Below are 10,583 nucleotides of genomic sequence, written 5' to 3' on the forward strand. Positions count from 1 at the left end.
AATGAGCAAATCTAGACACTTTCCATAAATAGCATTTGGGACCGAAATGAGACCAACACAAAGGGCATGATAGCGAGGGTGTTTGGCAAACACGGTAAGCTATCATCCAGCGATATTGAGGGACAAATCTCAATACGCAAGGGTTCTTGTCAAGCCAGTGCAAGACAAAGTAAAAGAGAACTAACAAGCCGGGCCAAGTATGCTCAGCTAAATAGACACTTAGGAATTACTTCCTTATGCTCATCCGGCCAAGTACAAATGCAAAGTCCAATTTACTAACACTTGAACAAGAGGGACCAGCAATACCGACCTCCTGCCATTGTGGCAGTAAGGAAAGAGTGTCCGTAAGGACTGGCCGACAGGTAACTTTTGATACCTGAAGTCACATTTGCGACATTTCTTTAGAGACTTAGTCCCTTGGGCCTTATTTCATGCCCTTATAATACCCATACCACCTCTTTAGTGTTTTTAAGGTGCTTATATGTTTCATGATAGACTTCTTTGGCAATGAGCGTTTTTTATTGATACTAACCCATCCACAGCACCATGTCTGCCCGCGAGGACTTGAGGAAGAACTGGAAGATCTTCTCGACGGACGATAAGTCTCCACACTTCCCATACATGTCGATGAGTGCAGTAGTGACGTGAGTGTCGAAGAGGAAGCCACACTCCACAATGTAGCTGTGGAGAGTTCTTCCCAATGAGAGCACTGCTAAGATCATCGCGGCGTCCACTGCCATGACAAAAGTTGGAAGGCCCGGTCTCTGCCCCTGTGCTTGCATCGTCTAGAAGAGCTCCATGGCTGCTTGAGCGTGCTTGCGAAGAACACCGGCTTATCACAACATAAACACAACATCCCTTAAGAGATGTATTTAACCTCCTTCTTATCCAACCAAGGAGCCTCAAGAAGTTAGTTCCAACAAATTATTCCAAATCTTTTCTTAGTTGCTTTGTAATTTTTATATCCCACAACTCCTTGCTGGTGCTTCCACACCTCCATCAATATTTGGTACAAGCACATGAATCTAACTATATCCAGATATGCCAACTTTTTGACAATGGGTTTTTATAAATCCACCAACTTAACCTCAAGGCATCATCCCATGAAATATTTGAGGTCTCTATACCATCAACTCCACAAGCCTTCTCTCACAATACTTTCTACTTGTATCTAAGTCTTGCTAGGACTAAAGCAATTGTTTCTTATGCTAACTATTGGTTATGACTACTCTATGGTATTCACACACAACTCTTTGCCGAAGTTGCTTTCTTTCAAAAACACCTTTTCATGACTTTAGTATGGCACTTTTCGCCATTAATGAGATATCCACTATTCTCATATTTGGAATTCATGATCCTCCCAGCCTTTCACCAGATATAGCACACTTTCATCCAAACAAGATTCCTCCAAGCCTTTGAGACCATCTCCTAACTCTACTTAGTTATTCAACTTTTAGACTTTGTTAATCCAATGTCCAGTAAGATCTTAGCTTCCTAGCTACTTTTGAGGTGTCACCACACTTGAATATAACTTATTATATTCACATCCTATTCACAAGGACCATCTTTGCAAGTATTACTCTGACACTTGACCATCCTTTGTTCTATGTAGGTTAGTTTTGCCCCTTAGAATTATCTTTCTATATGATGAGAATATCAACTCATTCTTTGAGTACACCTGCAATTAATCTAATGACTAGAGTTAATGACTGTGGGAGGTCAAATATGGATGAGAACATATGTCATTGAGATGGTAGTTGGGACTACCTTTAATAAAGGCTGAAACATATATTCTCATCCATATTTGACCTCCCACAGTCATTAACTCTAGTCTCAAATTCATGAGCACTATCCTCAACTATATAAGGATAATCATGTGACTTTTTTATTGTCTTAGAGTCTCTATCTTTCCTATGATCCCAACTACAGTTGTTTACTAGAACCATATTAACTAATTTGCTAAGTCAAACACTTATATAGACCACATCCTCAACTCTCTGAGGAAAAACTATTCCAAGATTCCAAAGCTGTTCCCTTATTGGCCCCTTTTATCCCACATTGCCTACACATTCACGTATAAACTCAAATGGACAATCATGCCCTCTTGACATGCTACTCCTTTAGGATAAATCCACTCTTGGGACCTTTCAATGCTAATATCAACTAGTGATATACTTAACCACTAATAAAAATCAGACTGAGAAACAACTCTAATACCAAGTTGTAAGCCACCCACACTTGAATTGGGAGCATCAACCATTCGATTTCCCAAAGGAGCTAAAGCCAGCTCTTTAACACTTCACCAAGCTACCCAACTTGATATCTCAAACCTGGCCTCGAGCTCCATCTCAGACTCCTTGGACTCTATTTCATACTCTTTTTTGGACTCCATCTTGGATTCCTTTTCGAACTACTCTATCTAGGACTCTTTGACAACACTTGCTATATATCAATCCTTGTGTCCCTTTCTAGAGACTCATTCATCAATTGCTTTATGCTCAGTCCTTGAGCATTTCGTTTGGAGTTCCATTCCTGCTCTTGCCTGTTCTGAGTTGAAACTTTTGGTCCAAATGTGTTATGCTTGTTAGACTTTTGCTTCGACCATTGCCATGTGGCATACTTTTGGCTCCATTTTAGGGCTTAGGGATTTATGTCTCACAATATGCTATCCATCATACCATGCATCTCATTTTGCATCTCTTGCTCCACAGCTCTGTTGGCACCATCATCAGCACCACTAATGACAATAGGATTTTAGTGTTCATTTTGGTCAGCCATCACAACCAACTCCTCTTATACTAATGTTATAATTTGGTGCTAAAAGATAAATATCTACTCTCCCTAGACTATATTACACCTCCTCTTCAGGTTCCTCACCACCCAACCACCCCCGAGCTACCTCAAAAGCTCCACTGCATCACCACTCCACTATGAGCCCTAGAGTAGGTTAATGGTTTTATCCAACATAAGTCTTTCATAGTTCCAGAGGCTCTCAAGGACATTGCTAAGCCTTAATATACCCTTGAGCTTCCCTTTGACCTACATTCACCACCTGGTTAAAGCTGGCATCTAACACTCTGCCCCTTGACCCACCCTTTGTGGTCATTTGAGTCATCTATAGCATGTTAGAAAGGCCATAGACATCCCTCCTAAAGTTGCTGCTGCAAATGCCCCACCTTAATCCTACATTCCCACTTTGAGCATTCTTTACCTATCCCAATTTGATCCAGGGTCACCATCTAATAATCCATCTTGGTAAACTCATCCTTAATCCTCTGAGTGAAGTTTGAGGTCACCCCCTTGACCTCTTCTTGTAGCTTCTCAGCTGTAGCATCCTCCCCAACTTTCTTGTTATCTATTCCATCGTCTTGCTCACTTTGGGAATCTTAATCTCATTATGCTTGAATTCATCTGCCTTAGTGACTGAGTGACTACTTGAAATTAAATTGAATTGTAAGTATAGCAACTATCAATTCCAATTTGAATGTTGCACATCTATCATACCCTTGATCTTCATGCATCTTATGAATGAGTCCTCAATCACTCCATGTTCCACATATATCACATTTGCCTCTTAAGGAAAATGCCCACTATAATCTTCTTGAGGAAGATGGAATCCCTTGTCCTTGGGGGCCCTTTGACCTTGTAGAAGGACATAAAGTCACCATAAAACATGATGTGTTGGTGTGCTGCAAGTGCCCAATTCCTTGCATGTAGGGCTTTTACAACCTTGTGTGGCTGCTTGCTGCCCTTTTAGCCTTTTGTGCAGATTTGGAGGGACTCCAGCCACTCTAGCCAAGCTTGAATCTGACTATGCTACCTGCAAGCTCACTATTGATGGCATTGCATTGGTTCTTGCTGTTGGAAATACTACTAGATCTCCTTCTGATGAATCTTTTTTAAACAACAGGTGGAATCCTATTGCTTCATCATTGATCATGTGCCTTTTCTAAGAGCAGTACTCTGGTGCTCTAGGGGCTGATCTTTCACCTACCATTGTTATAGATACCAGTTTTGAAAATCTTCCCAAACCAGCTCATTACTCTCTAGATAAGAGAATAGCAAGATCTTCTAAATCCTAAACCCTACATTCAATACGTGCTGGATGTGAACTCTTCCATTTGATACCAAGGCATGTTGAACAGTGAAACTCATCCCTACTCCCTCACATATCTACATCTTGAATCTGCCATGCGGCCTACATGGGCAAGTTGCTCTAAGAAATGTGGAAGCAGCTACAGCAAAGGAGGCCAAACAAATCCAAGGCTACCAAATTCACTCTATAGCCAGAAAGATCAACCAGTCTAGCTAGAAGCCCTAATTCCTTGTTGTGCTGCATAGGAGGAATCCCACACATGAGAGGATGATGGTGTGCACTTAGAGGGGAGAGGAGAGCTTACGTTTCCGCTAGCCAGCCTCAAGCCACTCTTGAATGGTAGCGAGACAAGGACACCTGACACCGAGAAGAGAAGCCAGGTGAAAAGTGGTGACAATGCTGTCCAACTTATAAGGTTCTGCTTGGTCTCATGTAGCAATAGGATTGCTCATGAGCTAGAACAATTTCCTCAAATGAAGACTGGCTCTGCCACACAACACAACTATAAATGGCAACGTGTGGTAACAAGCCAAGAAATAGAAGATGGAGTCCAAGATCAAGACCAAGTCCGAGATCTGGTTGGATGGGGGCTCCAAGACGCAAGCAAATGGCCTCCAATTGCATCACTGTCACACACTTCCAGGAAAGAGTAAAAGAACACTCTTCTATTGATCAAATCTGCTCATGGCCACTGCATTGCTACCAGCAGGCCATGAGCCAATCTCGTGCTCCAGAATTTTCCCTTGAACTCTCTGAATCCTCTCAAGAGAACACTCTGAAGATTTAAATCCTCAAGGATACTCTTAGATTCAAGATCACTATCTGTGTTGCCACTAGCAGGCCATGGAATGCTCACACCCAAGCTCAAGGCCACCTTGTTGCCACTGGCAAGCCGTGAGATCTCTCTGGAAAACACTCTCCATTCTAAGTTCTAAGTTCTACAAAGTTCTACTGTAGTGGTGTAAGCTCCTCTCTTCTCCATTTATGTGGTACATGGTTTCTCTAGCACCTAGTTTGTTACACCAAAATTGGAGTAATCTTTGTGTGCTGATGATTTCTTTGAAAACCTTTGTTGGAAACTTCATTTCTTCATTAACATATGATCCAGTATCTCTTGCAGATGTAATAGTGTTTGCAAAGCATTATGATGTATACTTGGTCCATGAGCTTAGATTTTGTTGCTTAAGCTGCAAATAAAGAAGGAAGTTGTCCAAAATTTAGCAGGAATTTAAAATTCAATGAAGAGCTGTAGTGGTCTTGTTTACTGTTTCTCTCAGATGTCATCCTTAAGGAGAAACTAAATGTTTAGAATGTGCTCTTTCCGTGGATTATACAATTACTATCATGCATCCTCTTGAGGAACACCAGTCTTTCTAGGCCAAATTTCTTTTGCAGCTCCATTTTGTGGATGACCTCTGTCGTAGCAGTGGTATTTTTATGTAACCCAGTATGGGCATATACAGATATTCGTCATTGTTGGTAACACGGTTTTTTCTTTTGTGCCTTGCTTCTTTTCCATTTTGCAGGTATTAGATACTTTCTTCAATTCACCATGCCATATTTACCTCCTTGACAATATAGCCTCATCATGTTTCTGTTTACTACTTCATCAAGGAACCAGATGAGGAGGGGGGTACCTGACTGAATCTCTCTTTCTTTTTTCGTAGCCAAGTTTGTCTTGTAGCTCTGTCAAATGACCAGATGACGAAGTCCCTTTTTCTGGCATTTACAGATTCCCTGCTAGTTTTTTCGTCTCCAAGTTTACAATATGTAAAATGCCTGCAGTATCACAACCGTTCACCTTTCCAGACTTAAATTCTTCTTCGTCATATCCAAATAATTTTTTCTCTATCGTAGCTACTCCCAGAACCAGATTATTACGTACCATGACAAAAGTAACAGATCCTGGAGGTGGATCACCAAAATCTCAGGGGTCATGATTTATCTAATCTTTGTTCTATAATGCTAGTGGGATTTGGTCGCTTGGTAGAACACAAAAGCATACAAGGACAGAAGAAGCAGGCACGTCAAATATTTTATAGAGCAAATTTAATGTTGCTCTTTTATGGTACATCTCCAGAATATGCAATCAAATATGGACCACATTTCATCTTGCTTGCAAGTTACAAAACGCTGAGACATAACCATACTTTCACGCTGTGCTAAACTTCTCTTGATCCAGGAATGTGCCTGTAGCTGATGATTTTTCTTTGATTTATGCATTTGGCTGATGGTGGAATGTTTTGAAACTAGAAAATAAAATGAAAAGTCCCAGTGACCGCAAATAAGAGCCACTTCAATCGAAAGGAGGCATTGGAAAGGGCGTAAAGTGCTTACAGGGCACTTTATCCAAATTGGGAAGATCTTAAAACGTTGGCAAATAAAAAATGTAGCTCTTGTAGTGGACAGGTTCTAGCGCTCAGGGGCCAATTTGGAGTGTTCTACTGGTATTTACCCAAGCATCCGAGTTGTCTAGCATTCAAGAACAAAGGACAAAAGTATTAGAAATCCCATAAACACTGGTCACTTGCCACCTAAGATTTTGGTGATGGAGACATTGTAGTGTTTCATGTCCATCACCAGTGACGATTGTCTGAAATAGCAGCTTTTCAGGCAAAAAAGAACTGAAGGAAACCTTCAGCTTACCACCAGGAGACATGGCGAGGTATAACACTCTCTCTGTGTGTTTCTGTGTGTTGTCAGCTCATGGAGCAATAAAAAAATAAACGGTGTCATCGCTCTTTGTCTGAGCAAAGAGAAGTTTAAGCTTTCTTTGGTCGTAGTTGGATATCTCCAGACAGGTAGCCATGGGTGCTCGGTCACATTTTCGACCACATGAGATTGCAGCAGACGCTCCAGAATTTAGTAAGTCCGAGTTCAGCGACGTATCTTATGCAGGTGTTCCACCACCAGAGGTTAAAATCCCGTGTTAATGAGGTGACCATGAATGTGTCTAAATATGCAATATCAGGTAATCCGTAAATCGTCCCAGGTAAATCTTTTGTAATCCTTTAACTGAATCAGTGTTGCTATGGGCAAAGATATTTTGGGCCTCAGTAATAGAAGTGTTCGTCAACTATAGAAGTGTTCTCTAGCACGAGCCCTCACTAGAATGGGAGAGAGAGTCAAAATTCGAGCAAAAGAGAGGTAAAGAAGCATTTCTTGTTCTAGAGACAAGACCTCCCTCCATTTTTTATTTTTGGTTTGGGATGAGTTCTGGGCGTTTTCTCTTTGCACATAATGAGTAACATTGACGATTACAGAACTCGTCTGTACGAATTGACGATTATAAAGCTGTTTTCACTGTCTTGGGAACACTTGGAGCCACTAATATAGACCAACAATCAGTGATGATTTGGAAGGTGCCCGAGGAGACCTGATGTCTGAAGACACTTGAGGCACACTACAGCCATAACAAACTAAATGCGTCAATTTTCGATATAGGTCTTGTTATGGAGTTTAGGGATGAAACTCTCAAGAACTTACCCAGCTTGTATTGCATCTGCTCGAGCCAAAAGGGAGTGGCCTGAAATATTCTGGACCTTGCAATAATAGATTCCTTCTCAATTTGCAGCTCCTTGAAATGAAAATGATCCTCCAACTAGGAGCCAGCGACTGAAGGTAAAAAGCTAGACAAACAGCTGCTCTTTGAAAGAAATTGAGATACAACGCGGCCACAATTGAGGCAGAAGTCATTTTGAAAAGAATATTTGTCTCACAGTTGACAAAGATTTGGAGTGTATAACACTCTGTCGTCAATTGTTTTCCCTGAGTTCCAGTGTTTTCGATGAAATTGCCTGCAAAAGAGACTATTTCACTCTTATAATATAATATAGAAATATTTAACGGCGCACCATAAATCCACTATGCCAGAAGCATGGAATTCGGCAGTCGTTGGGGACCATTTTCTTGGGCGAACCCAAGCAACATCATCAGCCATATTGGCAAAGGTACCAATGACCAAGGTGACCATGTTGGTCTTTCAGTATGATTATCCTCAGCTACGCCCAGAGCCAATAAGAGCCATCCTGGCAGAGGCAGCAATGCTCTGGGAGGCGAATATGTTTGTCCAAACATGAAAAGCACGTTCTGCATACTTGGTCGTTCCTCCGGCAACTCGTTTGTGCAGATTAAACCAATCCTTGTGCACCTAGTCATCTGATCAAAATACTCTACCCGTCTCACGTCATCTCCGAGTTGTGGATCAAAAATGGATCTCACATTACGTGGAAATGCTTGTCTAACGAGGCCCGGAAGACCACCCTGTGATGCATCTGCGTCACATGGTCTTATACCAGTCACAATTTCGAGCAACAACGTTCCAAAGCTATAAACTTCTCCAGGCAATGTACGATTACCTGACAAACACTCTGCTCTATCCTTGCAACACAAACAAAACTGAATGACTGAAGAGGAGGAGAGCAAGAGAGGGAGAGCAAGATCAACGAACCTGGTGCCGTATAGCCTATTGAACCACTAAAAGGTGTCTTGGTATTATCTTCAGGTTTTGCTTTCGCCAAGCGAAAGTCAGTCAAGCGAGCATTGTAATCGTCATCCAGCAAGACACTCGAAGCCTTGGTTTCCCAGAACATGGGGTGACGTTTTCCTTTCCACTCTCCATGCAAATAAGCCAGTGCTTGTGCTATTCCTGCTGCAATATCTATCCTCGAGCTCCAATGTAAAGAGCTTCCACTCTGATGTAATTTTCTGTCTAAAGATCCATTCGGAACATATTGGAGCACAAGAACTTTCAACCTTTTGGTACAGCAAGTACCATAAACTCTAACAATATTTGGGTGCTTGACGTTTATCAATATTCTTCTTTCTTTATCGAATTTCTTCACATTACCGCCATAGTATTCTGGCCGTAATCGTTTCACAGCAACAACTCTGCCACTAGTAAAAACTCCCTTATACACTGCACAATATCCTCCTACGCCGATCAGGTTGCTATTGTTGAAGTCGTCCGTAATTTTAATTATAGTTCTCTTGGCATAGTCACCAGGCGGGAACATCCATTGATAAAAGTACCAAAGGCCCACCGCTGCCAGTAGCGGAAAAAAGGCGCTCAAAAAGTTTTTAGCCCACAAGGGAAATCCTGGACATTTTTTACCGATGACTTGCCCACAAAGTAGAGGATTGCCAAGAAACGCCTCAGGAGCGAATTTTTTCATTACGGTCGAATATGGTATTTCCCCACTTAATGAGTTGTTCTCAACGGAGAAGAATTTCAATGGGCATCGAGCAAGAGGCTTGGGGATTTTGCCCTCCAGAGTGTTGAAGGAGAGATTGACATGGGTAAGCTTGCCATATTTCCCCAGCTGCTTGGGAATGTCGTCCCCGAGTAGATTCTCGTTGAGGCTCAAAACTAATAAGTTAGCTAACTCGGCGTAGCTCGACGGGATGGGCCCTTCAATGGTGTTGTTTGAAAAATCAATACTCTGAAGCCCCCATGAATAGAAAGCGGGAAGACCCCCTGCCAGCTGATTGTTGGCTAGATTAATCGTTTGCAGGTTATATAGCCATGAGAGATCAGACGGTACAAGACCTGCAAGTTCCAAGGCTTCTTTGTTAGTCCAAGAAGACATTCATGAGTTTCATCAGCAGTATACCAGATAGCTGATTATTGCTAAGGTCCAAGAACTGCAAGGATGGCATTGACCCAAAAGCTACGGGAACTCCTCCCATGAACTCGTTATTGCTGATGTCGAAGCTGACCACCTGAGTCAAGTTGGCAACGGCGATTGAGACGATACCACGTAGTCTCATTTTCTCAAGCGCTACAGACACCACCCTGAAGGCACCGCCACTGTCACATGTAATGCCTGTAAAGCTGCAAGCGCTAGAGCCAATGCCACCAGGGATGTTCCACGTACTGAAAATATTTAGCGGGTCCAGCCAGATGGTGCTTTTGAACTCCAAGAGAGCTTGAGCATCAGCGAGGCTAGCAGCATCTTGAGCAGTCACAAGGGTTCCAAATATAAATGGAGCTAGAAACCAAACACGAAATTGCATTGTTTCAAAGCACTATTCAAATATCATTGCTTCGGCCACGCATTGACTTTATATCACTGTTATAGAGTAGGTATCGAAGCGGTTACCTTTTTGTTTTTCTAAATTTCCTGCACATTTGGGCATTAAGAACCCTTTGGGAGCTCAGACGCATGTTCGAAGTTAAACACGTGGCTTGTCCTCTCGCGTTCGATCTTTGCCAGAAGTTTGACATAACATAAAATGAAATCACCACAGAGCTACATGAAAAAAGAAAGAAAAAAAAAACACAGGCACAGACACACACACAGACACACACACACACACACACACACACACACAGAGAGAGAGAGAGAGAGAGAGAGAGAGAGAGAGAGAGAGAGAGAGAGAGAGGGGCATCTGTCCTTCTTCGGAGTCGCTCGGAAGTCTCTGTTTACTAGAGATCAAGATACTAGAGACCGATTGCTTCACACTTAAGGCCAGCACGGTAGAGATA

At 42.1% G+C, this 10,583-nt stretch overlaps 1 protein-coding gene across 1 annotated transcript; it reads right to left on the bottom strand.

The window, feature by feature from the left end:
* Positions 1-7,960: 7,960 nt before the first annotated feature.
* LOC9642442 (LRR receptor-like serine/threonine-protein kinase ERL2) lies at positions 7,961-10,111 on the bottom strand. Its single transcript, XM_024660740.1, has 3 exons — positions 9,709-10,111; positions 8,547-9,644; positions 7,961-8,370 (listed from the first exon to the last, which is right to left on the bottom strand). The coding sequence occupies exons 1-3, from the start codon at positions 10,109-10,111 to the stop codon at positions 7,961-7,963; spliced, it is 1,911 nt and encodes a 636-aa protein (XP_024516508.1).
* Between the last annotated feature and the right edge of the window lie 472 nt (positions 10,112-10,583).

This window comes from Selaginella moellendorffii, unplaced genomic scaffold, assembly GCF_000143415.4.
Source record: "Selaginella moellendorffii unplaced genomic scaffold, v1.0 SELMOscaffold_77, whole genome shotgun sequence".
Lineage (NCBI taxonomy): Eukaryota > Viridiplantae > Streptophyta > Lycopodiopsida > Selaginellales > Selaginellaceae > Selaginella > Selaginella moellendorffii.

What these genes read in the sequence shown, in the direction of transcription:
- LOC9642442 (XM_024660740.1), bottom strand. Translation starts at nt 10,111, where the DNA reads ATGCAATTTCGTGTTTGGTTTCTAGCTCCATTTATATTTGGAACCCTT. An exon ending in TAGCAATAATCAGCTATCTG is followed by an intron (nt 9,645 to 9,708) that starts GTATACTGCTGA and finishes TGGAACTTGCAG; the next exon opens with GTCTTGTACCGTCTGATCTC. An exon ending in AATAGGCTATACGGCACCAG is followed by an intron (nt 8,371 to 8,546) that starts GTTCGTTGATCT and finishes CATGTGACGCAG; the next exon opens with ATGCATCACAGGGTGGTCTT.